This window comes from Sciurus vulgaris, assembly GCF_902686455.1.
Source record: "Sciurus vulgaris genome assembly, chromosome: 2".
In the NCBI taxonomy this organism is placed as follows: domain Eukaryota; kingdom Metazoa; phylum Chordata; class Mammalia; order Rodentia; family Sciuridae; genus Sciurus; species Sciurus vulgaris.
Genome location: NC_136462.1, coordinates 3176956 through 3204455, shown reverse-complemented (window position 1 = coordinate 3204455; position 27500 = coordinate 3176956). Strand labels below are relative to the sequence as shown.

The following is a 27500-nucleotide window of genomic DNA, read 5'->3' as shown; positions in this document are numbered from 1 at the left end:
TAGGGTTCCATCCAGATGAAGTGAAGCATTCAGAGCATGCAAATCCTCAGAGGCAGAAAGCAGGGCTGGAGTGACTGGAGTGGTAAGAGGCCCTTTTGGGATGAGGAAGGTTCTGGAAGAAGATAGAGGGGACAGTGGCATAAAGTTGACAATAACTGGTACTCACCTACTGCTCCATTACATAGATTGCATCTCTTTTTAAAAAAGATTGATGAAAAAGAAAAGATGTCTGCTTCAAAGTTTTCTTTTTTCTCTTTTTGGGTACCAAGGATATAGAACTCATGGGCACTCAACCACTGAGCCACATCCCCAGCCCTACTTTGTATTTTATTTAGCAACTCACTGTTACTCAGACTGTCTTTGAACTTGTGATCTTCCTTGCCTCAGTGTCCCAAGCCGCTGGTATTACAGGCACATTCCACTGCACCTGGCAAAATTTTCTTTTTTTAACCTCTTATGGAAACCCCAAAACTATGCACACTAGAGATGCCTATGGAGAGCAGCCCCTGTGCGTGCCTGCCTGGAGGGGGCCATGCATAGGTTCCAGGGTGGCCATCCCTTGGAATGGCCTTCTCTGTGGCACAGCTGTCCTTCAGTGGCAGCTGGCCCTTCCCAGGTAGTCATTAGAAGGCTGCATGTGCAGTCTGCTAGCTCAGTCCTGCCGGCTGGGTTGAACTTTTTATTGCCCAATTGGTGGGGATTCTGTGAAGAAGCCCTTTGCTTCTTATCTGGGGATATATTGACAGTGCCAAAACAGGAAAGATGCCTGTGCTTGCCCTTTGACCACCAGTTCAGGATTAAGGAGTTATTTTTATGCAGAGGTATGTGTGTACATATGATGCTAGCAGTTTTTGTTTTGTATTTTTAGGGTTGGGGGGCAAGTGTAGGTATATTCTCTCTGACTGGAATACATGTAGGCTATTTTTATGGTTGTGGGTTTACAGCCACTTTTTGCTGAGTGACATGTGTCCTGTAGAGCAGTCTCACAGGGTGAGGAGAGACGAACACGTGCTCATGATCCGGGGCAGAAGCCTTTCCGCCCTGCCCTGCCCTAACCATGCTCCTCCGAGGCCTCCCACGCAGCTGGTGTGCAGAGCACTTCCCCTGTGAGGAGGGGTCCCAGGTGAGGTCTGGGGCACAGCTGGTGCTGGTCCTGTGACAGGAGGTGGCACAGGGGTCAGGTGACGTGTGTGTGGGCTGTCATCAGGGACAGGGTCAGTAGGCCAGGCCTTGCTTTGGATTTCCAGGTCTTGTTATGAAATGGGGATGGGGGTTGCAACAGTACAGATAGAGGACCTGGGAGTGCTTTGTGTCCCCTTGTCTTCTGGGCTTGTGCCTCAGAAGGCAGAAGACACAAAAAGCAGGGAAGGAGCAGTGTCCATAGGAGGACATCAGACTTGCTCATTGTGGCCCAGGCAGCAGGGGAGGGCTTGGGGATCTCCTGCTGGGCCTCAGCGCACTTGGCCTCACGCAGATGCCAGGGAGGGGCCATGGACTGGAGAGGATGCATTCTCATTCCGCTGGCTACTCTCTTTTCTTATTTTGGTACTGGGGATGGAGCCCAGTGTGCTACCACTGAGCCCCAATCCTTTCTATTTTGTATTTGAAGATAGTGTCTCACCATGTTGCCCAGACTTGTGAACCTCATGACTCAGCCTCCCGAGTTACTTGTCACTTCCTAAGCTGTGAAAATATGCTTGTAAAATACCTTTTGAGAGTCAGTGACTGGTTGAAGAAACTTTCTATCAAAAATAAAACTAGGGCTGGGGCTGTGTCTCAGTGGTAGAGCATTTGCCTAGCACATGTGAGTCATTGGGTTCCATCTTTGGCACCACATATAAATAAAGGTATTGTGTCCATCTACAACTAAGAATATTAAAAATAAAAAAATAAAAAACAGAAAAGTGAACTGGGCACAGTGGCACATGCCTGTTGTGATCCCAGGGACTTGGGAGGCTGAGGCAGGAGGATCACAAGTTCCAGGCCAGCCTAAGTAACTTAGACGCTGTCTCAAAAAATAAAAAGGGTTGAGATGGAGCTCAGTGGTAAAGATCCCGTGGTTCACTTGCTGGCTTAAAAAAAAAAAAAAAAAAAAGAAGGGAAGCAATCTTTGAGTTTTCAGAACCTGAGATGTCAGGGCACTTCGGTCACTTGGTAGACAGTGTCACTGGCATCCCACAGAACTCCTCACACCTGAGGAAGTGTCCGGCTTACCCTGGTTCTTCACCTGGATTGTGTTGTGTTTCAGATGCTTGACCTCATCTCTTTTAGCCATCCTTCCTTTTGAAGGATGGATCATTTGTAGGTGTTGGTACACTTCCTACTGAATATTTCAGTTTATAAATCATTACCTAGAGCTCAACATCTGTTTTTAGCTTTCTTTCTTTTTTTATTGTACCAGGGATTGAACCCAGGGGTGTTCTACCACTGAGCTGCATCCCCAGCCCTTTTTAATTTTTTATTTTGAGACAGGATCTTACTAAGTTGCTGAGACTGGCTTTGAACTAATGATCCTCCTGCCTCAGCCTCCTGAGCTGCTGGGATTGCAGGCATGTGCCACTGTGCCCAGCCATTTTACAGCTTTTAATTTGGAGTAGACACTCAAGAGTTCTTCGGTCCTAAGTTGTGACTTTGTGGACACGGTGTAACCCTGAGCTGTTACTGTCACTTAGGAAGCCCTCTAACGAGCCATTTTCTGATTTTTTTCCTCCAAAGTAACTAAGAATGGGTCTTTTCTTGAAGTGTCTGAGAAATCCATACTAAGACCTGAGTGCTAATGGGTCCTACCATTTCCCCTCTGCCTGGCTCACAGGGTCTTGACACTGTTCACAAACAGAGAGTGGCTGAAGTGCTAAATGACCCTGAGAACATGGAGAAGCGGAGGAGCCGGGAGAGTCTCAACGTGGACGTGGTCAAGTACGAGAGTGGCCCTGATGGAGGGGAGGAAGTGAGTATGAGCGTAGAGTGGAACGGGGTAAGTACAGTACACAGCTGGCCACACGGGGTTGCTGGCTCACCTAGCGGGAGTGCTCGCTGACCCTTGTCTGTCTCCTGTGCTAGACCTTCTCCTCCTGGATTACATGCCGAAGCTTTCCACAGCCCTAACTGCTGCTAATACTCAAGTCCCCCACTTGCTTGAAGTGGCAGCTTCCCCTCGGGAGCCCACGAGAGCTGCTTGGCTTAACCGTGAGCTCTCCATGCTGATTGAGTGTCCTGGCGACTCAAAGCATCATCCACACTTAGGCCTCGTCACCCCCCGGGTCAGTGTGGCAGACAACTAACTTGCTTCTCTAACTCGCCTGTTTCACTGCTAACTCAATGTTCCTGACTTCACTGAGCCGGCTGCTCTGGATGTGTTAGAGTTAACCAAGTTGCCTTCAGAGAGATGCTGGCACTTGTTTTTAGAAAAGAACAGCTCACGGACAGAAGCATCAGGTGGCCGCGCCTCCCACTGGCCCACCTCAGTCTTGAATGCCACATTTCCGCTCTGGGGGTGTCTGGTGATCCTGCTCTTCACTGTTGCCTGACCAGCCTCTCAGGTGGAACCTACCTGTGTTTGAAACAGGCATACCCCTGAGAGCTGCACAGATCCCACCTGGCTCTCCTTGGCCGGCTCTGGGGAAGTCCACTGCCCGGTCTGCCCAGTGTTGCAGAGAGCACGTGGCCCCGGATGCTTTCCATGTCTGGAGCTGGTGTCCTCATCAGCAGTGATCTGCCATCCACACGCACCATCCAGTGTTTGAAGCTGCACAGTGGTTTGATCAGCTGCAGTTGTGCAATTTTATTAAATTGCAGTCTGGAGCTTCTTATGTCAGTCTTACAAAGAATTCATTTGTCTTCAGAATTTTCTTTAGCTGTAGCACATTGGTAGGAGCTAGCATCCCGACTGAACAGTCTGGAAAGGTGGAGCAGCCAGAGTTTCAGGGAGAACATTCTCTCCACTGTCCTCACCTGGCAGCTTCCTTGCTTTGGACCGTTCTGTGCCAAGACAACCAATCAGCATCTGCTTTGACTGCTGAAGCCCCGCTGGGCAGTGTCCCAAACCACAGTGAGGGTAGGGAGTCCTCCTGCCTGTGCCTGCCCCATTGGAGCTGTGTACTGTACTCTTCTCAGCTGCTTCACGCCTGCATGCTTTTCCAGAGGGGCCTGCCCTGCTTGGTCTTTAGATGCCTGCGTGCAGAGTTTGACTCTTGAATGAAGTTCTGGAGGAGCTTTCTCTTGAGACAGTATTTCTAGGTCCATATCCACATGACTTCTGTGACAGTGAGATTGTGGCAGCCCAGGGATCCACTGTGTCTTCAGGACGTGCTGGAGAAGGAAGGGGGCTGCTTCTGTCCACTTGGGAGGGGGCTTGGGTACCTTCCTGGCTCGATGTGGCGGGAGGTGCCCACATGGTGGCCAGGAGAGCACCCCCCTTTCTCCTGTCCTGTTTCCTTTCTCACTTTGGGTACATTATCACGTAGGACAACCTGTACTGTGACTTGGGGCTTTTCTTTTTCTGGATAGCACACTTGACTTGCAGACTGGTGCCCCAGCAGTATGCCTTGCCTGCAGGGGTGACTCACTGACCCATCCAGTAAGTCGTCCAGTGGTCATCCAGTTCAGAGGTTCCTGAGCAGGGCAGGGTGCCCTTCTTCCTGTGGAATGGCCAAGACCTTGCATCCTCCTGGGATGGCTGTGGCCTTCAGATTGCTCTGTGTAGCATTCAGCTCCCCTGGCTTTTGATGACATTTTATTTTCAAATTGTACGTCTACTATTTTAAAAAGGCAGTGGTGGCAGTATGCACACGCAGGCATTTCTTTGTCAGCTGAGAGGTGTGATCACACGAGGAACAGAGTTGGTTTGGTTGAGATGTGAGCAAGCTGCAGCCCGGCATGTTGGTCTGTTTGCACGAACAATCACATGGTTTCTCCTGCTGGCTCTAAGTGAAGACTTCTTTGAGGTCACCCAGCAGGCTATTTTAAAACGGTTGCTATTGGCAACCACTGTTTTCATCAAGGTTTTTATCAGGATTGTGCATTTGAGATAAAACAAGTGAACTGGGTGTAGAGGCAGATGTCAAGACTGCACCTGTCACCTCTAAGCTCAGATCCCAAATTTTCATTTAAAATTGGGGTTCTGTGTAAGATTTTAATTTTTAGAAAAAGGGTTTCAGTGTCTGATATCGGGTGGGAGTGCTGGGGAGGGAACCCAGGCTGGGCTCATGCTGGGCCAGTGCTCCACCGCTGAGCTCCACCCAGCCGCTCAGCGTCCTTCAGAACCTTGCAGCCTGCCACAGGGCAGAGCCATTTGGCCCTCTCAGGTGGTGGCACTTTCAGCAGAGCTAATGCGAGGCCTTTTGCTTAAGTGAACAGTGGCCATTTCCTTAGGATGTTAGGCTTGCTTTTTCTCAGCATTCAGAAGTGGCATCTAGAACAAAGGGTGCCATGGTCAGAGACTGGGCAAACCGGTCCTGGTCATTGCCCCTGCAGTCTTGTCTCTTGAGACCTGAGAGCGGGGTCACGTGTGGCAAAGGAGAAGGCAAGCAAGGCCACCAGCATGCTGTGGACTTGGGGAGCGTGGGTGTCAGGTCTGGACACTAGGGTCGCATGCTCAGGAGGTGCAGTCTGCCCTCTTGCCTGTGCGCTACCAAGGCTGCCACTCCCTGGGGCTCCACAGGCAGGCCAGAGGTCCTGAGCCCACTGGGGGGAGCAGAGCTGCCTTGTGCCTGGGAACCCTTTTCTGAGTGATGCTGGTTTCTTAGCCTCTGTCCATGGGGCTTCATGTCTACTGTGGAATGGGTGCTTCAGTCACAGGCACCAAGGGGCCCCTCTGGGTTGTGTCCTGCTGAGAGCAGTGTTGGGACACACTTCCAGCATCCAGCACCTGGGGAGCCTCCTATCTCCCAGCCTGTACTGATCAGGTGCCATCTCAGAAGCAGCCCCCAGCCTATCTCCCGTCTCCCATCTCCCATCTTCCATCTCCCATCTCCCATCTCTCATCTCCCATCTCCCATCTCCCATGCTGCTCTGTGCTGAGATTTTTCTAAGTTTTTAATACTCTGAATTCTTACCCAGAATTACTGGGGAATGGGATAAGGGTTAACTAGAAGTAGATTTTTATTTTTGAAAAATTACACTCAGAAGACAACTAGATCATACCAAAAAGAGAAGTTTGAAAACTGCAGCATCTGCAGCCTCCATGCACAGAAGGTGGTCGCCACTGCATACCGTCCATCTCTGCTAGAGCCCATGTGATACCATGTCTTCATGGCATGTAAAGAAGAGTCAGGATGCTGGGGCCTCCCAGCTCCCAGTTTGTCCTGATGAAAATCTGCCTGGGCTCTGGGTGGCTGCCATCCTCAGGGTGGGACCACCCTGAGGGGGCAGGCCTGCCCATCATGGGCCCAGCCTGGCCCTGAGCACCAGCTGTGGACCTTGTCCCGCGGGGCTCACAGGAAGTGGCGGCTGGCCTGCGTGGGCGTCCCTCCCCGTGAGCGTGTGCGTGTGCATGTGAGTGTGTGCCCACACCCTGAGATCCTTTTGGACCCTGGGGAGGGTGGTGAGTGCTGTGGTCAGCCTAGGGTCAAGCCTGGGGACGGTGAGCACCTGCGGCAGGGTGCAGTGGACCGCCGGGGCTGTCCTGCACCACAGGCACAGGGCACCAGCTTCCTTTTTGTGAAGAGCAGTGGGAACTTCTGTTTTATTTCCTCCCAGCATTCTTGAGGCTTTGGTAACAAGTTTTATTTTTCCATTTTAAAGATGAGAAAGATGAAGCTCGGGCTGGTTAAGTGACTTGCTCAGCGTGAGCCCCATGGTGAGTCAAGTGGCTGGGGACAGGCCTGCGTCTGTGCTCCTGTCAGATGCTGGTTGCCCTCGAGCTGGACCCAGGAGGCTTGCTGCCTGTGGAAACTCATTTTATTCAGATTGTCAACTGCATGTGTGAAATGTGCTGTCGACTTAAAGTCAGTGGTTCTTCAAGTCTCTGAAACGTCTAAGATGTCAGTGTTTTAAGAGAATGGGAGCCATGCCTGACTTGGGGTACCACGAGAGGCTTAGGGGGAGCTTCACAAGACAGGCCCAAGTAATGCCATCTGTGGCCGACATTTTGGTCCCTGCACATGCCTTCCAGTGCCGAGTCTCCTTGGTGCAGTTACCTGTGAAGCCTCTCTCAGTGGACAGTGGGCCTCAAAGAGATTTCTAACACGCCCACCCAGACTCCCAGAGCACCCCTTCCCTTGGACAACTGTTAGGAGTGTGCCCACTGAAATCCGGCAGGGTACCCTGGGGCCCAGCACTGATCGCTGCAGAGCTGGTGGAGGCAGATGGCAGAGGCAGTGCCCAGTACTGAGGCTGCACAGTGCTGTTGAGATCCGTGACCTAGAAGTACTGTTACCAAGCTGCGCAGAGCAGGGTCTGCTGCCCTTCCTCACTGCGGGCTCACGTGGCTCTCTCTCCTTTCTGTCTGACAGGCCTAGCCGCCCCTGTGCCTCTCACTCTGCTCCTGCATGACGGGCGGCGCCCTCTCCGGCTTCCCTCTCTCTTCAGTGCTGCCCGCTGTGTCTAGCAGCCCCTAGGAGCTTGTCAGAGCTGCACCTCTGTGACTGGCCCTCCTCTCGGTGCTGCTGTCCTCTTGGGGGCTCCTGATTTCTGTATACATGTAGCTTTGCCAGATATGTACTTAGTAATAAGAACTGTATTAATAAAATCCATTTACTGTGTAACACACAAGTTCAAAAATTAAGAGCGATTAGCTGTTCACTCTGATACCAGGTAGTTAGAAGTGTCGCACAGGAGTTACCATGGTGGCATGACGGTGACCTGTGGACAGTCGCTGAGCTGTAGGAGTAGGGCATGTGCTGCACGTCCCTTTGTGCTAGAGGCCTGGTGGGGCCCTGCAGGGCCTCCAGGACACGCTGCAGTAGTTTGCTGTGTAGTCTGTGTGAAGTTTGGCGATTCTGCTCTCCTCTACTAATCCTCAAGTGCTCAGTGATATGTGTATTTGTGTCTTTCTAACTTCTAATAAACTCACTCCAGCTGACCTGTGTCCTGCGTCTGTCTGCTGGGTCCACGAGCGCCGTGCTGCCGCGCCCCGAAGCAGCGGGTCCCTGGGGTCCTGCCAAGGGGCTGTTCTGAGAATAAACGTCGCTGTTGACACACGTTTCCTTCTGTGTCTGATTTCTGTTGGGTCCTGCCAGGAGTTCATTCCTAGTGTCTGAGCTGGTCACAGTGCCAGGTGGTGGCTCTTTTACTTTAAGGTGTCTGAGGACGTTTAGTTATTTGTAGAAAATGAACTTTGTATCTAATTTTCTCACTTGATACCCAACACTGATGAGACCCTCTGTGCAGCTGAGCACTGCCCGTAGATGGAACTGTCCAGAGCATTCCCGTCTGGACCACACGTTCACCTGTTCCCTGAACATGGAATTGGATTGGGGTGATATTCCTAGAAGCCGCCCTGGTGTTCTTTGGAGTGTGTGTCTTCCTTGTCTCTGGCGCAGTCTCATTACCTGGCCTCGGGAATGGGGTGGCTGTTCCCAGAGCTGCTTCAGTCCCCAGGGGTTCACCACACTGGCTCACCTTTGATGAAACTGCCCAGCTGGTGGCCTCAGGACTGGAGTGGCTGGGCAGGGCTGGGCAGGGCTGGGCATCCTGCTCCGCCTCCCGCTGGGCCTGGGGATCCTCCCGCAGCTTCACGATTGTTCACATTTTTTTCAGGATGGCACTGGATCTTTAAAACGCAGTGGTTCCTTTAGCAAACTCCGGGCTTCCATTAGACGCAGCAGTGAGAAGCTGGTTAGGAAGCTGAAGGGAGGAAGTTCACGAGAGAGTGAGCCGAGGAACCCTGGGTAACTATCTCCCCAGCCCAGCCCTCCTGCCGCCCAGGCCCCCCCTCCTCCCTAGGCCCCCAGGCACTTCCTGCCTGGGCCCAGACGCAACAATGGGAGGGGTGTAGCAGGTTCTGTCTTTGTTCAGGATAGGCTGGGAAATAATTGTGAAACTTCCTGTTCATGGTCCAAAGGGTTGATGCCTTCAAAAGAAATTTATGGAATTCTTTGATTTTTGTTACATGTTTAAAGAAAGCCTTTGCTGTGAAAAGTGGGACTTTAATATTACAACACTGTTTGGGACTTGTTTACCCTAGATAGGAGTTGCTTATTTTTAAAAAAATTAGCATTAGTTCAAATGCTTTAAAATTTTGATTTTTCATAATCAGATGTTAACTATGAGTACATTAACTCTCATGCAGATATCACTACCAGGAGAAAAAGGTTTTTGATAAAAGGACTGTAGTTTTATGACTTTTTAAAAAGAGTTTATATTTTAATACCTTCAGTTTCCATGTGCTAAAAAAAGGTCTAAGTCACGGGTCTTGGAGTCTTCTCTACAACTGTGTCCACACTGCTGATGTTTCCCAGCTGGGCGCGGTGGCACCTGTCTGTAATCCCAGCAGCTCAGGAGGCTGAGGCAGGTGGATGGCAAGTTGGAGCAACTTAGCAAGATCCTATCTTAACATAAAAAACACTAGGGGTGTGCTCGGTGGTAGAGCACCCCGGCTTCAGTGCCCAGCAGTGCAGGGGCAGGAGGCAATCCCACTGGAAATGTTCTGCAGTCAAACTCTGGTCAGCTCAGGGCTGTCAGTCCACTGAGAACTCGTGAGAGATGTTGAGTCCTGTCCCTTTCAGCTGTTTAGTTATTCTGCCCTTTAAAACAGAGGCTGTTCCGATTCCCTTGGGCATGTAGGACCTGCGCCTGAGACCCTGCCATCACCCATACCTTGTGCCTCCACGCCAGTAGAGATCTGGCCAGAGGGTCCACAGTGGCCTCTGCTGTGTCTGCACTTGGCCCTCTTGGCCACTCTGTCCCTCTAGGAGTAGATTCACTTGTAGTTGAAAACTTCTGGTGGCTTTTGGGAGCTGGGTGTCCCTTGGCAGGCGCAGCATTTATTCTGCTGTGAGCTCCTCAGGACTGCCCGTGGGGGTAGTTCAAGGTCCCTGGGCCTTGGCATACCGCCTCCTGCTGGCCTCCCTCGGGAGACGGCTCTGGCCTGCCTTGGGGTGAAGTGTCTGATTCTGAGAGGTTTGCACATTTTCAGGTCTGGAAGGACAGGTCGCACCAAGTGACTCTGGAAGGGCTGTATATTTCTCATGGCACTGGGAGGGTTCAGTGGTGCCCCATGGCCGCTGGGTCTGCCCCTGCCCCCTTAAGGTGACCTTTTTGAGCAGAACAATTTGGACATCAGAACACCCTGTCCAGGGCTTTAGTTCCTCAGAGGCTTTGGGACCTGAGTCCCGTGGAGAGAATGAGGCAGGCTTCTCAGGCTCCTCCCACCGGCTGCCTGGCATCTGCCTTTCCAGCAAGTGCCAGGGTGGTGCTGAGCCTGCTGGACTGGGGCCGCCATGTGAGTCGCTGACCAGATGTGTCAGTAGTAGGCATGGTGGCTCACTGCTGAGCTTGGACTCCCAAAGGCTTCGTCCTTTGGGACGAAGAGTCCCAAAATGCCCCAGAGTGAAAGGCAGAGTCACTCGAGGGGTCACATTGAGGGAGAAGGCTGTGTAACTGTCTTAGAAGTTAATTGGCCACTGAGAGAACAGTCAAACCTGTGAGGACAGAACCGAGTGGTTTGATCTTGCACTTTGTCGGGAGTAGTTCTAGGTGGAGAAAAACTAGTATAGGGCTCTGGCAGCATCCGGGTGGCTTCTCGGACAGTTCCGTCCTATTGGGACATCCTGGGTGCGTTTTGCTTGGGGAAAGGTTAACTCAGGTCTGCGTGTTGCCGTCAGTGAGAGCTAGCCAAGAACCGCTTACTGGACACTGCTCCCATGTCCCTGGCCCTCGCCCTCAGCTCCAATACCCACACCCCCACCACTGGTGTGCAGTTCATGTTTAGAACCACAGGTCCCGTGGGAACTCTCCAGGGACATCAGCAGTGTCACAGTGTAAAAGCTGAAGTGACTTTATGTCCAGAGGTGTCCATGGAGGAGGCGAACAGGGAAGTGATTTTATGAGTCTCTGTATTTTAAATCTAGGTTACCGATAATTCGCAGGCCATCTCAAGTATTGAAAAGTTATTAAATGGGAGAACAAGTAAATATATGTATAAATGGCTGTATTTCTTTACATGTAAAGACATGAAATTTGTTTTAAATGCTGGTTTTCTAAGTAAGAAATACTCCCTTCAGGATTTATCTTATTGGGCTGGGGACATAACTCAAAATTTAAAAAAAAGAATTTATCTTATTAATGATAAAATTGTTTTTCCTTGCTATTAATATATAAAACGTATGAAATACAGAACATATTTGTGTGCCTGTTGGAGCTTCACAGTGAGCTCTGAGTCTGCCCTGGGGTGGGGCGAGCCCTCCCTAACCCTCCAGAACCCGAGGGCAGAGCACCGCACAGAGGGGCTTGGTATGCCAGAGTGCCTGGGTGCTTTGCTGAGAGATGCAGGAAACTGGGCTTTTGTCCAGGGCACTGAGTAGCAGGGGCTTCTGTGTTCAGTCCAAGCTAGGGAAGGCCCACTCCCCAGGTGCTCCTGTCCAGGGACCCCTGTCCTGCTGACTGGCTGACATGCTGATCCATTTGTCTTTGTATGTCCATGTCTGGTCGCAGCATGAAGCATGCCAGTTCTCTGAATGTTCTTAACGTGGGTGGCAAAGATCATTCCCAAGTAAGGAGCCTTCCCTGTTCCTGCCCTGGCTACTCCGCACTAGCTGTCCCAAGCACCCTGGAGGGCTGCAGGTCCGACGGCCGGCTGTGCCCTTCCTGCTCAAGTTGGTCATGTGAGCCAGGGGTGCTCATGTTGCAAATTCCCACAGGAGAGTGGTTGACCTAGTCCAAGCGATTTATTCTGATTCAGTAACATCAAATCCCAACCGATTCTGGCATGATGAGCTGGTGTGATTTTTTCAGTCTCTAACTAGTTCTTTGCCTATTAAGCTGTTAGCTAGTACTTTAAAGGTGGCCAGCACCAGGTGGCATGTGGCTGGCGTGCATCTGGACACTAAGACCTTCAGTGCTTGGCTGCACCGTCCATTCACACACGTGCAACACGTTGTGTTTCATCTTGGCATTTGTGACTGTTGGCCTTTCTCCACAGAAGTGGCCTTTTTGTTTTTTGATTCCTTTGAACATCTGGTGTGGCCAGCCCTTTGGGAGGCTTCAAAAACTGGCCCTGTTTGCTCAGGTCCCCGAGCAGCTCCGGTGGCCCTGACTTACTCTGACTCATAGAGCTCACCCACAGTGGCTAATTCCCGGGCACCACACCCGAGAGCCAGCAGCCCTTTAAGTGGCCCAGATCCAACTGACCTCAGTGAGTCACTGACAGGAGGGCCAGCAGCACCTGGGAGGCACTGCCCAGGGCTTCTCCAGGGCCCCATGAGGCTGCGGGAGGACGCTGCGCACTCCTGGCAGTGGGGGAGGGGCTCGCTGTTGCTCCCGGCGCTGGGGATGACCCCACAACAGCACTGCCAAGCGTGCGTTCTGCCATTGGGCTGCAGCCCAGCCCAGAGCTGCGGTGGACGCAGACTCAAGGCCTCCAGGCCTGAGCACTGGAGCTTCAGCGTCATGGAGCTCAAGCAGGCCCCGGCCTCAGGGAGCTGGTGCCACTGGACGTCCCGGCCAAGCAGGGTGTTTTCATGCAGGGATGAGGTGATTGTCTGCAGACTTAAGAGCTCTGAGTGCCAGCCACACTGACCCGGCCTGCAGAGCAGGACAGAGCTAGATAGAATCCCTGAGGGTAGCGGAGCACTGAGACCCTCGTGGCCTTGACGGTGGCTGGGCTTCCTTTCCTAGATGGTGATGGTTGCCAACCTCAGGGGCTGCCTTTAGAAAAGAGCAGGCAGCCATGCTCAGAGTTCTATTCCCCACCTGCATCTGTGGCACTGGCAGGCCAGGGCACGTTTGGATGGGCCATTGCACATGGACACACCTGCATCTCTCTGTCCCCCCTTTGCCATGACATCGGATCTGCTTTAAATTTTAATATTGCGACAAGCCTGTAAGGAGTCAGACTTAGAGGACACCCTTTCAGAGGGGAGCTCGAGGTGGTCTGTTAGAGAAGCCAGGGTGCTTGAGGGAGGCTGGCCAGGCTCCATACCTCCCCTACCCCGCATTTCCTTAGGGCCTCTGTAGGGCCAGCTGCTTGGTGCCCAGGGCATGGTCCCAGCCCTTGCCTGCTGGCCCCTGCAGCTAAACACAAAGACGTGTCTTAAGTTTTTTAAAAAGCTTTTTGACGGGTGAGTGTTCAGAAGAACCATTCGGATCTACCTCCAGACACTGCTGCTTCAGGCAGCGCATGAGCCACCGGCAGGCGGTGAGTCCAGCCCCAACAGTCTCTGCCAGAACTGGGGTTTCCATTCTCACCTAGCAGCATGGGTGGCGGCAGCCACAGCCTGCCCTTTGTTTGCATCCGGCCTCCTCGAAGCTGTCCTCTGTGTGCTGCTGGGCCAGGGGTTGGTCTGCTGAGGCCTGCCAGGCCCACGTGCCAGTCTTGAATCCACAGTCAGAGGTGACAGCACCTGGGGTTTTGTTGCAGCAATTGGCCTTGAGATGTCTTCAGATTCCCTGTCACCAGCTGTCGTGCTGCAAGGGCATCTGTTTCCAGAAGGCCCTCACATGCCCCCAAGGGCCTTGGCCAACTCCTACTTGGATGCTGCCTTCCTGCTGCTTCTTGGAGGCTCGTGGCTAGTTTGCGTTGCAGCTTCCCAGGGGTCAGGAACCTGCTTTCTAAATGCTGTCCAGTGAGGTTTAGAACAGCCCTTGGTGTGACAAGCTGCTCCCCACACAAAGCTACCCAAGGAAAAGGGAAGCTGCAGGCCCCAGCTCCCTCCACTCCAGGCTGTGGGACCTGCAGCCCCTGGGAAGGCCAGAGTGCCCAGAAAGCAGAGCCAGGCTCCTGTGGTACACTGCTGTGCTCCAGCCTGTGTGGAAATGCTGAGGGCTGTGCAAAGCCCGCTGCAACCAGGAAGCCACCCTTCTGCAGAGGGAGTAGCGTGCAGCCTGTCTGCAGTGTGGCCATCTGCTCCTTAACATTCTAAGGACAGAAGTGGAGGAGCGAGGACCCTGAGTAAGAGTGGCACTCGTCTCTCCAGTCTCTGTCAAACCCAAGTCAAAAGCCAGTCTGGGCCAGGTGGTGCACAATGGGGAGGCCGAGGCAGAGGGATCCCAAGTGCAAGGCCGTGCTGGGCAATTTAGTGGGACGGTGGCCTCGCAAGCCCTGGGTTCCACCGCCACCACTCACAAAATAACAAAAACAACGAACACCCAGGAAGGTGGGGCAGCTGCTGCCCAGGGCCGTGTGGCCATGTGTGCTAGCCACTCTGGGGACTGTCCACAGATATCACAGGAGCGTGCCCAGGTAGGCAGCACAGTGAGGCAGAAGCCAGGCCTAGGGTGGGGACTGCATGGGCTCCTTCCCAAGTGGCACCTGGTCCCAGGTGTTGATGGGGTTGGAGGGAATTAAACCTACAGCTTCCTTTTTTCCTAAAAGAATCAATCAATCCATCCATCCATCCATCCATCCATCCATCCATCCATCCATCCATCCATCTCTGTCACCTAGTCCCAAAGCTGTGAGGGATTCCATGTCATCAGAAACTCAGTGCTGATCACGAGCACTTGCCAAGGTTGTTCGTGACTGGTGGAACTTCCGGGTTCTGCTGCCCACGTTTGCACTTTGCAGCAACACCTGTGATTAGACTTCTGAGAGCGACGTGTGAAGTTGCACTTAAGGCCCACCCTGGGCAGAGGCCAGGCTCGGGCTGTGCTGCCAGTGCAGACGTGGTATGTGCAGGTGGGTGGCAGTCTTGGGCTGACCCACAACACTGTTGACAGGTGGTTCCCTGGCATTGTGGAAGGAACTCATGTTCTAAAAGCGTTTTATAACACGGCAAAAAACAGTCCTTGGGGAACAGGAGGACGGTCTCCCTGCCCAGAGAGCAGACCTGCAGACTCAGCCAGGCAGGTGGGTGTGTCCTTTCTGTGCCTCCAGGCCTGTGACCTCTGAGAAGTGAACCTGTCTGGAGCTGTAGTTTATTTTTGTAATTGATACATTTTACCTAGAAAGTCTCTTGGAATTGACTATATTTGCACTTTCGCAGGAAGGCTGTTTGGGCAGAGTCCAGCCCCACAGCCCCAGAACAGCTTTGTGCCAGTGCTCTGGCGAGCTGAGGGACCGTCCCACCTGAGGAACGTGCAGTCTGAACATGCACGGCCCCTCTGCAGGGGCCCTGGGGTCTGCCTTAGGGCTGCAGGATGGCCCAGCCACTTGGCTGGCCTGTGCTGCAGTCTCCCCACTGGAGAGCAGTGACAGGGACAGGGACTGGCAGACTGTGTAGAGCCCACTGTAACTCAGCCCTGCCTGTGAAGAGGCCAAGTCCCTCAGCGACTGCTGAACCTCAGGTCATGGCCAGGTGGCCAGATTCCAGGGTCCACTGTGCTGCCAGGAGGCTTCATCCTCTAGCTAGAAGTGAGGGTAGGCTGGCCCTGTGCAGGTGGCCCTGCTGGGCATCCTGTTGTGTCCCCAGCATGGACACTGTGCCAGGCCAGTGCTGCTGCATGTCCTGACTGGATACTGCTGGTTCCTTCTCCTCTCATCTGTTTCCCGAAGCTTTCTGCACTCGGGTGGGGAGGCAACCAGCAGTCCAGCCAGTCCCACCCCCACCGAGGTCTGGGATGGGCTTGTTTCCGTGCTGCCTCAGACTAGAAAGTCTCTTGGAATTGACTATATTTGCACGTTTCCAGGCAGCGTGTGGAGGGTGTCTCACTGAAGCCTCAGCAGTGTGGGGTGTTTTGTGGGGGTTGAGGACCACCCTACAGGAGGCGGGCACTCCATTGGGTCTGCTCCCAGGTCCAGGGGAATTCAAGGCCCCAGCCCACAGGGGTGTGGATGGGGCGAGCTGAGGACAGGGCAGCCCCTTGTGAGGCATTGTAGCGACAACCCCAGAAGCCATCGGCTCCGTGGAGTCTTCTCCACGGAGAAGGCCAGCCTTCTCCGTTCAAGGGCCAGCAAGCAGGGTGGGTGAGATCCAGAAGGGAGGGCGCAGCCTCAGCTGGGCATTGCTGTTCAACATCTTCCTCTGGCTGAGGAGGGCCAACAGTGCCACTGACCCTGGGGGACCATGACACTGTGCGTCCGCACTAACCACTTCCAGGGCTCAGCCAGAATCAGGGTTTCTAGGGACCTGGTCCACATTAGCAGGACTCAGCCCCTAGTGCCCCTCGCACCCCTTCTGTTTCGACTGTGTAGAAGCAGTAGGAGGGGGGCAGGTGAGGGGCAGAGAGCACCTGCAGGATCCGGGCTGGGTGGCCAGGTGGGCCCTGGGCAGCCGCCGCCTCGCGGAGCCGGTAGGCCATCAGCCTCACGAGGAGCTGGTTGGCCCAGGTTATGCCGAGGGCTGGGGAGAGGTGCTCATCCCAGGGCCTGCAACATGGAGGACAGGCCGTTGCTCCTTATGGAAAAATGGTGTCCCCACCCTGTGCCCAGTGTCAGGAGGTGCCAGCACTTACCCTGGCGGCCCACGTGCTGTGCACTGCTCCTCCACAGCCTCTGTCACCTGGAAGAGCCCAGTGTGGTCAGTTGGGGTAGCCGAGATTTTGGGGAAGTTTCAGCGTCATCAGCACAGGAGGGGATGCAGGCCACGTCCCGCCACCACCTGCCCTCCTGGCACATCACCCGCCCCGCCTTCCCTGAGCTCTGCTGGCCGTGGCCCACCTGGTTGATGCAGAGCACAGGGCTCTGGAAGGTGCTGCTCAGCTGGTGCAGTGTGGCCCCTAGGGACTGCAGGTGCCTGGCCCGGGCAGCTGAGGCCTGGCCATCAAATTCACAGCGGAAGGGGCCTGCCACGGAGTCCACGACCACTAGGCGGGCCATGCCCCGGGACAGCAGGATGGGCACCTTCGTGTTCACACACTCCAACAAGGTGTCCTGTGGAGAGAGGGGCGGTATCATGGCCTGCACTGGCCACGGCCTTCAGGTGACCAGGTCCCCAGGGCACTGCCCTGTTGGCTGTGTCCTCACTATACACTGCACCAGCGCCTTGAGCTCCACCTGGGTCTCTCCAGGGGCTCCCGTTTCACAGGCTGCAGGCCCTCCCAGGCAGTGGCCCCTTGCAGCAGCATCCCACCCTGGGGGACAGCCGTTCCTGAACTGCCTGTGCTCACACCTGGACTCAGGCTCCTCTGCCCCGTGGCCCACCTCCGCCAGTGGCCCCACACATATTGAGACCACCTGGCCCCAGATGCATCTGCAAGGCCAGCTGGTGGCCACCCGATTGCCAGGCTGTGGCCATCAAGCAGGTCCAAGCAGGGGTCCCAGAGTCTGTCCTGTATAAAACAGGCATTGTCCCAAAAGTAACTGTGTCAAGTCCCGGGATTGCATGCTGGGAGACCATGCAGGCGGGGGTCAGTTCTCCCACCACCCTGTGCTCAGAAGCCAGGGCCAGGGGTGGAAATGTGCCCCCCTGCAAGGCAGGTGTCTTCCCTTTGGGACCACTATGCTTTTTGGGCCCCAGAGCTGGGGGGCTCTGATGCAGTAGGTGGCCAATGATGGCAGAGAGCACCAGGCAGGAACACATGGGGTGGTCAGGCCTGGGGACACAGGCACTAGTCCAAGGTCTGCAGGCAGTCACAGCCAGCCAGGCTGTGGCACCTGCAGTGCCAAGGAGCCACCAAAGGCCTGGAGTCCAGCCCAGCATGACGCCCGATCTGTGCTTCTCTCCAGGGCGTCCCCAGCAGAGCCTCTTTGTGTGGAGAACGACAGCAGCAGCCTAGAGGACGCCAGCTCTAATGTGAGTTTGCTCACTGGCCCCGCCAGGGCCAGAGGAGGTGGAGGGGACAGGCGTGGCCTGAGGCCCTGCTCTGCACAGGGCAGCTGCCTTGCAGAGACGAGCGCACAGGCCTCCCAGCCCTCAGCCCTAGCAGGCTGGTGCTCAGCCACTGCCTCGAGGCCACAGCGGGGATGGCCCTGAGAGCTGTCTCCAGAGCGGGCCTGGCCTGACCTGCTGCCTTCTCTTGCAGTGATTCTGGCCTGGTCTGCTCTAGGGTGCCAGGACGCTGCCCCATGCAGCCCCGGAGCTGGCCCTGGGACCGGCAGGCTGAGGCTGGGAGGGCCCTCAGCTGGGGCTGCAGTGCTAACTTAGTTCTCCTGACCGCCACCATGGAGCGAGATACTAATGACCACCCTGATGGCAAGGCCTTAGAGAGGCGCTCGGCTGGCCAGGCAGGTGATAGCAGGCGAGTGCAGTCCTGCCCCTCTCTAGAAGACCGTCGGGGAAGGGCATCCGTGTCCTGCGCCTGCCTGACCTCCCTGTGTCCTCTGCCCTGTGCTAGCTCCTGCACTGTGTGATATGTATTTTATTGTAAATTTTTTAAAATTAAAAGTTTATACACCTCATCTTTTACTCGAATGAGTCTTTCCATACAACTCTCAAAGGCGGGCCCTACCCTGTGTGGAGGGTGCCCCTCCGTGTTTATATCTGGTGTGGGGGTTTGCTCCTGCCTGACCCTGCTGGCCGGGAGGGGCAGTGCCACACACACAAGGACAGATGCCATCAGAGGCAGGAGGGGACGGCCAAAGGCTCCTCACACCTGGGCTGGGGTCTGGGGGTGGCCGGGAGCCAGAAGCTTGCCCCACCTGTGTGAGGTCCTGGGCCAGAGGATGCCCCTGTCCCCCTGTGCTTCTCTCCCACTCTGTCCTCCTGGGGGCTGGCGGATGAACCTCCCACCCAGTTAAACCTGAATTCCAGGCAGCAAATGCTGGCAACTCGAGCTCAGGGCAGACGGGCCAGACAGCTTGTGCTGCTGGAGGACGCACGGTGGGCCGCTGTACCCTGCCCACCAGGCCACGGGCGGCTTCCAGCCAAGATCCTTCGCTTGGCCAGAGTTGTCGGGGTTCCCGAGTCCTCTCCCAGCCCCACCTGGGCACGTGCTTGTGCAATTGGGTGTCAGTGACTTAGTCCCTGCTAAGTGAGTGCAGCAAGAACCCCACTGTCCACACCCACTCACTACCCAGGGGTGACCAAGGGGCTGGTCACCCTTCACCACAAGAGCCCTGACTGCTGACATCTCTTGGTAACTTCCACCCTCTGACCCCACCTGCCCCCGTAGCACCCCAGGGACACTCACGGCGTCGGCAGCGTGCTCCACGAAGATCTGGCTGCCGAAGCGGATGCTCTGGACCACCTCCTGGGGCACATCTGCTCGCAGCCGCTGCTGCTGCTGCATAAGCTGCTGCAGCCGCCGGCTGGGGAAGGCGTCCTCTGTGCAGATGTAGATGGCCCCTGGAAAGCCCGACGCCCCACGCTTCAGAGGAGCTGCTGCCGGCCTGTGGCCACACAGCAAACCACTGCGTGGGTCAGGGTCCTCCCCTCCGGCCTGAGCTGCGGACCAGAGCTGGTTCTCATCCCACCCAGGGTTTGCACGCATCTGTTGCCTGAGCCCGGGGCCAGCATGGCCCCCTAGGCTGGGCAGGGGAGCACGTGGATGGCCAGGGCCAAGGGGCTTTTGGAGATGTCTTTCCCTTGGACCTAGAGACCCTCCAAGGCTCTTTGGAGCAGAAGTGTCCCCTGCTCTGCTCTCCAAGCTCCTCCTGCAGCTCTGCTGTGCGGTGACACTGCACCTTGGTGGTAACTGGAAGACTCAGGAAACGTGTGGTGAGTGGCTGGGTCACTGGGGCCTGCACAGCCCCTGGCAGTGGCCTTGGCCTGGACTCTGCACTCAGGAGTGTGCTGAGAGCCTGCACTGAGAGCTGGAGCTGCCCACAGCGAGCCTTGCGTTTGTGGGCATCTGGCTTCTATCAGAGATGCCAGGGAGCTCGAGGAAGAGGAGCCTCTGCACAGCAGGTGCCAGGATGACTGGATGTCCACCTGCAAAGGACTGAAGCTGGACCTCATGCCATGTGCGACAATGAACTCGGAATGGCCCACACATGGGCACCAAGACTCTTAGGAGAAAACACAGGTAACTTTTCATGACTTTAAATGACACCAAACGTAAGCAACCAAAAAAATAAATAAACAAATTGCACTTCAGGAAGACGATCCAAAGAGAAGGCATTTGATAAGGGACGTGTACCCAGGGAATACACAAAGTTCTTAACACTTGATAAGAAAGCAGCTTTAAAATGGCAGAGATCCTAAGAGATGTGTCTCCAAAGCCAACAGGCAGAGAAGAGACGGCCAGCATCCCTGTGGGTCAGGGAGGTGCGAATCCACCACGAGGGACAGTGCCGCACGCCTCGAGTGACGGAGAGCACCAGGGAGTGTGGCTCATGCGTGCCCCCTGGGGATGCACGTGGGCTGGGGGCAGGCAGGTGCAGGACTGGGCTGCACAGTCTGGCAGCAGGAACGTGGGACAGCTCCGACACCAGCCCTGCTCTGGGAGCTTGGCTGCATCTGGCCACTGCTGGCGCAGCTCACTGCATGTGCACATGGATGTGGCAGCATGGTGTCTTAGCTGTCCTGGGCTCCTGACTGTCCCTCCTGAGGCTCAGAGGGAGATGTGTCACATGCCCTGGCCCTGCACTCTGGCTGTGGCCATGTGGTCTGCAGGGGACGTTGGCCAGTGGGTGTGGTATGTTGGGGGGCTCACGCTAGGTGGTGACCCTGAGGGCTGGCATCTTTGTGCTGGCCAGTGACCCTGGCAAGGCTTGGTCTGCAGAGGGGCTACCCTTGAAGGCAGGCCGTGCAGGCTAGGCCCCAGCTCGCCTTCCCCTTATTCTTCTGCAAGAAGATGAGAATCATGGGAAATGCCCAAGGCTCCCGCTAGCCCATTTGGTGGAAAGCAGCTGAAAGCAGAGCTGGGACCCGGAGCCACCAGGTCAGGACCCCCTCCCTGCCCCAGGAGGAGGGTGGCCACTCACCAGCGTCTAGGCCTCCGTGCCGCTGTGGGAACTGCACGGCCAGGCAGAGCTGCAGTGCCAACTGGGTCTTCCCAGCCGAGCTGTGGCCGGCCAGCTCTGTGATGCCCTCCAGGGGCAGGCCGCCGCCCAGGAGCCGGTCCAGGACGGGGCAGCCTAGGCTCAGGCGCTGGTGCTGTGTGGGGAAGCGCTCCCTCTGCTGGTACAGGTGCAGTGCTGCAGGGTGGGGTGGGGTCAGGCGGCTTCCTGCCCAGCACCCCACCCCTGCCCAGGCTGTGGTGTCAGGAAAGACAGGCCAGGGGGTCACACAGGGTGGACAGAGGGGAGGTGGCCTGGCTGGGTGGTTGAGTGTGCACCAGGTAGAACCCAGGAGAACCTGTCCCTGTTAGACTTCTCAATTCTTGGCACAATAACCCAGGGACGTTCTAAGAGGCTGCTCCCCCAAGCCTGGGACACCAGGCTGAACCAGACGCCACAGGTGGCTTGTTGTCAGAGAGTGCATGAAATTAAAATGGGCCTCGAACCCTGATGGTCCCCAGGGTCGCAAAGCAGTTTGGCTGGGCTTCAAGTTGGCTCAAAAACCAACAAGGCACAATCAATGGTTGCTGGGAAGGCCTATCTGGGGCCAGGCTGGCCACAACAGGCCAGTGTTTTGCATGATCCAGGGGACCCAGGACCATTGAGTGTCTGCAAGGGAGGGCGGGGTGAACCCCGTCTGGCCAGGCACACAGGTCATGGGGAGCTGGCGGCCCAGCACACCAGTTTCAACACTTTCGGTGGTGGCCCTGGGCGGGTTCCTCTGCTGCCCCAGCTGGGCACTGCTGAGCCACTGCCCCCGTACCTGTGGCCTCATCCCTTCTCTGACCTAAGAAAGCAGCCAGGGGTGCCCACACCTCCCGTGGAAGCACATGCCTCACCCTCCCACACACACAGGCCCAGGACAAGTACAGGGGGCCTGGGCATGGGCTCCGCCAGGTGGTCCATGATTGGAATCTGTGCACACGCTGCCCACAGCTCCTGGGACAGGACTCCAGGCGCCTGCCCACAGATGCTCTGCACCCACCTGTGAGGATGGGGCCCCCACGCAAGTGCAAGGAGGCTGCTGTCAGCAGGTGCTGGACGTCAGGGCTGGACAGGCCGGTCAGTCTCTGCAGGTCAGCTCCAGAGAAGTGCAGGACCTCCTTCACTGCCCTCAGCTTGGCCGCTGTCAGGGAGAGCCGGGAAGTCAGAGCCAAGGCTGTGCCCCTGGGTCTGGGCCCTGTAGTGCCAGTCCTGGGAAGTCTGGCTGCAGTGGGATGAGGACAGTGGAGGCAGGGAGGCCTGCAGGGACCAGTGTGCAGGGCCTTCACTGCACACTGCCATCGGGCCACGGGGCCTGGCATTAGCAGCAGCAGGAGCTGGAGACATGGGCAAGTCCCAGGTGCCACAAGGAGGTGACTGTCACACCATTCCACCCAGTGGAAATGGCTCCCGAGGGCAGTGCTGCCAGGCACGTGGCATGTGCCTCTGGTGTCACCCCTCGGGGCCTGAGGCAGGGGGATCTGTCTCAAGTCAAGGGCTGGGATGAAGCTCCATGGAAAAGCACCTGCCTGACACACGCAGGGCCCTGGGGTTGAAAAAGAGAAAGGGGACCGGGGAGGGCGCAGGGGCAAGCGTGAGGTCAGGAGGTGGGACGGCCAGGGAGGGAAGGGCTGACTGTGGGGGGACGCAGCCTGCCACTGGGGAGCCAGGCATGCGCACTACTTTCAACTTCTGAACTAGCAGAAAGAAAAACTGCTGCGGGAACACCCACAGTGGATCCGGAAAGCGGCAAGAGAACACGAGGGGAGGGGACACAGGCCGGAGTCCAGCGCAGCTGGCGGTCACCACTGCTGGGCCACATGGCTGGAGGCCCAGTCAAGACAGGTTGGATGCATGAAAGGAAACAAGTCCTGAAACGCTCTGAAAGAGACTCGCGGAAAGAACGCAGAGGCCAGGAGTGAGGAGGCCCACCGGGCATGTGGGCGCTGATGTCAAAACAAGGAGCGCGGTGTGAGGGAGGTTCTTGGGGGCAGCCGGCAGGTGACAGATGAGAAAGCACGGCTCTCTGGTAGAGCCTGTTCTCCCTGTCTCAACTGCAGGCATGGTGTTGGTAGTGACGGCAACCATTCTGTGATCATGAGGCCACCACCAGCAGGACAAGGTCAGCAGCTGTGAGCAGGGGCAGTGGGGCAGGGCCCTGTGTGTGCTCAGGGTTCCGTGCTGTGATCAGGGAGTGTCCTGAGCTGAAGCGTCCCTACAGAGACCCCAGGGGATAGGGATGGCGAAAGGGGAGCCCAGAAGCAGGGCCTGGGGAACAGCCTGTGCAGCCTGCAGAGGCAGCTGAGGACAGAGTGTGCCTGGGGTGGACACGCCAGGAAAAGCAGCCTCACGGTGAGCCGCCCAGCCCTGGAGCACCTGGGAAGGAGCCAACGGACCTGGCAGACCAGCGCTCCGGAAGACCACCTCAGGGTCCACTCAGTGGGAGTGCGGCGCAGGCCCCATCAGGAAGCCTCTGAGGACTGGCAGCAGGGGACCAGGCCATGCCAGCAGCACACGTGACTTGGCAGCCCGATTAGACCCAGATTACTCAGGGTGAGCAGACCACCGCCCTCCTCAGGCCACGCGTGTGCACGCTGTGACAGAGGAACCTTGAAAGTCCTTTCTGGTGACACACGTGGTACATGTCCCGACCCTGGTGCCAGTCAGGACCGGGGCCTTGGGGAACACTGGACAGTCCACATTCTGTGACTGTTCTGCGACAAGCATGCCGCACACCTACCCATTCACGTGATTCACCAACCTACGGAAGTAAAAATACCTTTCTTAACTGCGTCAATAATCCTAGGATTCAGGTCCAGCTGGTCCAGATCCATGTTCTCAATGGGTCGACCACCAGATCGCGTTCCAGGGGAACAGAGTGAGGGCCACAGATCTGAGGTGCTGGCTTTCCACGCAGGCAGCCTGAAGGAGCGAGCATGAGTGTGGACAGGTCTCCACCTGAGGACAGAGGAGGTGTACTGTCCTGGGACACTGTCCCATGAAGTCCAGAGCATCTACCTCCAAGAGCGACGTGGCAGTTGAAGCCCTGGGGTGCTGAGGACATCTGGCCTGAGAAGCACACCCTTGCCAGCACCCACTGCTCTCCTGGAGGTGGGGGCAGACAGATGAGTGCGATGGGAACGCGGTGGACACTCTGCAAGCTGCGCCCACGTGCTGACCCCACGCACTTTCTTCTCTAAGAAGCAACTGACAGCAGCCCTGCTGGCCTAGTGGACAGGACACGTCGCAGTGCTCAGCAAACTACCCGCTAACTGCAGGCGACATGCAGGCCTGGGACAGTCGATGGAGGAGCCCAAGTTACCCTGAAGGTGACCAGGGAGGTCGGGATGATTCCTCCTAACCCTGAAATCCGCAAGCGTGGATGGGTAAGACTCCAGTTAGGACTGGACAGCATGGGCCAAGGCGACCTAGAGTCGTCATGGCAGAGGGGCCTTGAAAGTCTGATGTCATCCTGCTGTCAGTCAAAAGTCAGGAGGTGGACCTGGGCGGGACTCTGGAAACTTCTCTGGGACCCAATAAAACTGGAGCGCAGGAGAGGCACAGTGTCCCTGTCGCTTGAGACTGTCCCCTTTCCCCTTTCCCCTTTCCTATCCCTTCAATGAACTCATTCCTGTTACTCTGAGCGACATGTCTGAAATCTTTGACTTGGTCACAAGAATCGGGGTTAAGAGAGGTCTTCATGCTGCCTCAGTTTCTTGCAAGGCCCCAGCTCTGTAACACTGGGATGACACATCTGGTCCCAGGTCCCCTCAAATGGGGCTCATAGGACTAAAATGTCCTCGGCAATCTCCGGCTTAACTTCCCTGGGTATTCAGGAAAGCATGGAGAAAAAAAGTATGCTTAGGATCTTGCAGGAGCCTGGGGGACCCTGGCAAGGCAGAAGTAAGTGGCTGCAGGGCAAGGCTGCTGCCCACCTCACACATCGACATGTGGGTGCCCTCCCAGGAAGGGGTACCAGTGGTCTGAGATGCTGGGATCCCGCCTGGGATGGCTGTGCAGGGACTCAGCCCTTTCCAACAAGCTGTTCCTGGTGGCCTCCCAACAGCAAGGTCAGGAATGCAGCTGGGGTGCTGGGAAATGTGAGGCCAGTGTCCTGGACAAGCCAGCACTTGGGGGCTGGTTCTACCCAGGGGAAGCGGGCAGCAGTGGGTGAGGCTTCCCCCATGGACTCGGGGTGTGGCGATGTCAGAACCAGGCCTGCCTTCTGCATCCTCCAGGCTGGCTGGGGACACATCCTGCACCAGCATGGCTGAGAAGCCAAGAACGGCTAGGGTTCAGACTCAGAACCAGGGCACAGCTGCGCCTCGCCAACCACAGCACCTGGAAGGCAGTGGCTGGGCAGAAGGAAGCTGTGGCTGGAGGACACACTTCCTGATGGGGTCACAAGGCTCCTGGGGCCCAGAACTGTGGGCCTTCCAAGTCGGCTACTGGTCCTGCCCTGCTGTGACCTGGAGCAACACATGGGGAAGCTCTTGGGCTGGGCTGCTGACAGCACTGTCCAGCTGGACAGGAGACACGCAGAGTGCCTGGCCCTACTCAGGGTGGTCAATAGACAATGGACAGCAGATCTGAGCAGAAGCTGGCTTAGCAGCTACAGAGAACCACACCATTAGGACTGGGACCCATGTTCCAAAGGAAGCAGGGCGGGTGCAGGCCAGGCTGAGACTGGGGGAAATGGGGACTCAAACCAGCTCAAAAGCTGCTGACAGAGCTGGCATCTGGCATGGGGGAGTTAGATTCCCAAGCAGAGCCAGTGTGCTGTTTGGAGGCCAGGGCGAGTATCTATGTGCTTCCCTCTATGTGGGAAGCTCCTGGGACACTGGCCTGGGGCTGGCAGGAGGCTGCTGCCTCAGACTGGGCTGGTACCAGGCAGCACAGAAGGGCCTGCAGGGACCCTGCACCTCAAGCTTGCGAGGGGGCAAGCAGACTGGTTATTCATCAAGACCCTCCACTTGGCTTTTTCTCTTTGCAGTGCCTGGGTATCAAACCCAGAGCCACTAGCATGCCAGGCAAGAACACTAGTGCGGAGTCACACCTCGCCCCACTTGGCTAACTCGTCAGCTCCTGGGTCCTCTCCCGGGTCCTCTCCCAGTCCCACCTGCGCACATGCTTGTGGGGGAATCATGTGTCAGCGAAGTCCTCGCTAAGTCAGGGTAGCAAGAACCCAACTGTCCACACCCACCTGTCATTCCTCCAGGCTCCTCATCCTCCACCACCCAGGTGGGGCTGGTCACCTTTCACAAGTCACCCTGACTGCTGACATCTCCTCTTGGTAACTTTCCTCCCTCTGACCTCACATGGGCTGTGTTCCGGTGGGCCTTGTATCTCTCTCCAACTACCCTGGTCCCTGGATCAACCGTGATGCCCTTTGAGCTTTAACAAGTGCCATCGAAAAACTTTTTTCCTTTTTTTCTTTTTGCAGTGCTGGGGATTGAACCCAGGGCCTCGGGCTTGTGAGGCAAGCACTCTGCCAACGGAGCTATATCCCCAGCCCGAAAACCGTTTTTCTTTAACCCCAAACATGCGCTGTGTCTGGCAGTGGTCAGGAAGCTTGACAGACTGCCCCACTCTTGTCTTCTAGAGTGTCCAAGCTAAGCTACTGCACAGTGAGGTACAGGTCACCCAAGGAAACCAGGAGTGGGGGATGGAGGGGTGCAGCCCATGCTCGCGTCACACTTGCTGGGGCTGCACCATCTTCAACACTGGAACTGTTATTTTTCTGTTAAGTTCAGAGCTAAATTCAGGTAAGGTAAGTTCACTGACATCTCCATAAACCACCAAGGGTAATAAAGTGTGGGCACTAGCATCTGTCCAACACTTGGGATCTTCCAAGGACTGTCGGAACCTGTGTTAATTCACGCAAGCCTTGAACAATGATACTATGATCTCCGTTTTGACCAAACACAGAGGGGTCAAGTCACAAGGTTAGCTCACACAGCCTGGATTCAGGGGCAGGAAGTATGCTCCAGGGTCTGTTCTGAGCTCGGGAGCTGCAGCAACCTGGGCCTGGCCTCCATTCCCTGTGTTCTCCACCCGACCGTAACAAACCCAGCGGGAGCCATGCTTTCGGTGCATGCGGCAAAGCCGTCGCCCGAGGCTCTGTTCCCGCGGTCCCTCGTGACCCTGCCGCGGGACCCTTCATCCCAACAGGTCCTGCGAGCCGCGGAGCGCGGGCCCTGGGCCGTGCTGCGCTTTACCGCGGCGCCGGGGCCCCGCCTCTCCTTAGCCCCAAAACTCTGCGCGCCCACTCGCCAACCAGCCCCGGAGGTCGCGGCGGCCTCCCCGATGCCCCTCGGGCCACCTCGGCCGTGGGGCACCGACCTCTCCCGCTGCCCCGGCGCCGAGGCCGCGACCGCAACCGGTCGCCCGGACTCTCACCAACCGCGCGCTCCTCAGGCCTTTTCGCGCCGGCCCGCCCCTCTCAGCCTTCTCTTCCAATGAGCGCCGGGCGCCCCGAGCCGGCCACACCAATCAGACACGAAGAGGCGCCTACGTGACCGATCAACCGGCCCGTCAAAAGTCTCGGTCGCCCCTAGAGGGGCGGAGTAAGTCCAGGCCAGCCCTCGCCGCCGATTGGTGGCGG

At 56.3% G+C, this 27500-nt stretch overlaps 2 protein-coding genes across 16 annotated transcripts in view; one reads left to right on the top strand and one right to left on the bottom strand.

The window, feature by feature from the left end:
• Positions 1 to 18373, top strand: part of KLC1 (kinesin light chain 1) — a 56573-nt gene extending 38200 nt beyond the window's left edge. For 3 of the 14 annotated variants that reach the window (XM_079130035.1, XM_079130041.1, XM_079130042.1), the window contains 4 exons: positions 2813 to 2974; positions 8698 to 8828; positions 17702 to 17768; positions 18022 to 18373. In XM_079130035.1, coding sequence (XP_078986161.1) covers positions 2813 to 2974; positions 8698 to 8828; positions 17702 to 17768; positions 18022 to 18078 — 417 coding nt within the window. In that variant the 3' untranslated portion in view covers positions 18079 to 18373. Of the gene's footprint in view, positions 1 to 2812; positions 2975 to 6741; positions 6797 to 7451; positions 8021 to 8697; positions 8829 to 17701; positions 17769 to 17997 lie in introns of those variants that run through there. The other 11 variants (XM_079130045.1, XM_079130043.1, XM_079130044.1 and 8 more) reach the window with 11 other exon arrangements.
• On the bottom strand, positions 15975 to 27387 carry XRCC3 (X-ray repair cross complementing 3). 2 transcript variants are annotated; one of them, XM_079130054.1, is made up of 8 exons: positions 27296 to 27387; positions 23676 to 23818; positions 21900 to 22040; positions 20840 to 21052; positions 19105 to 19259; positions 16694 to 16906; positions 16489 to 16535; positions 15975 to 16402 (listed from the first exon to the last, which is right to left on the bottom strand). In XM_079130054.1, exons 2-8 carry the CDS (start codon positions 23728 to 23730, stop codon positions 16174 to 16176), a joined length of 1053 nt encoding a protein of 350 aa, XP_078986180.1. In that variant the 5' UTR covers positions 23731 to 23818; positions 27296 to 27387; the 3' UTR covers positions 15975 to 16173. The 2 variants fall into 2 exon arrangements, with proteins under 2 accessions (XP_078986180.1, XP_078986179.1); XM_079130053.1 differs by lacking the exon at positions 27296 to 27387 and adding an exon at positions 23915 to 25126.
• Positions 27388 to 27500: the final 113 nt, after the last annotated feature.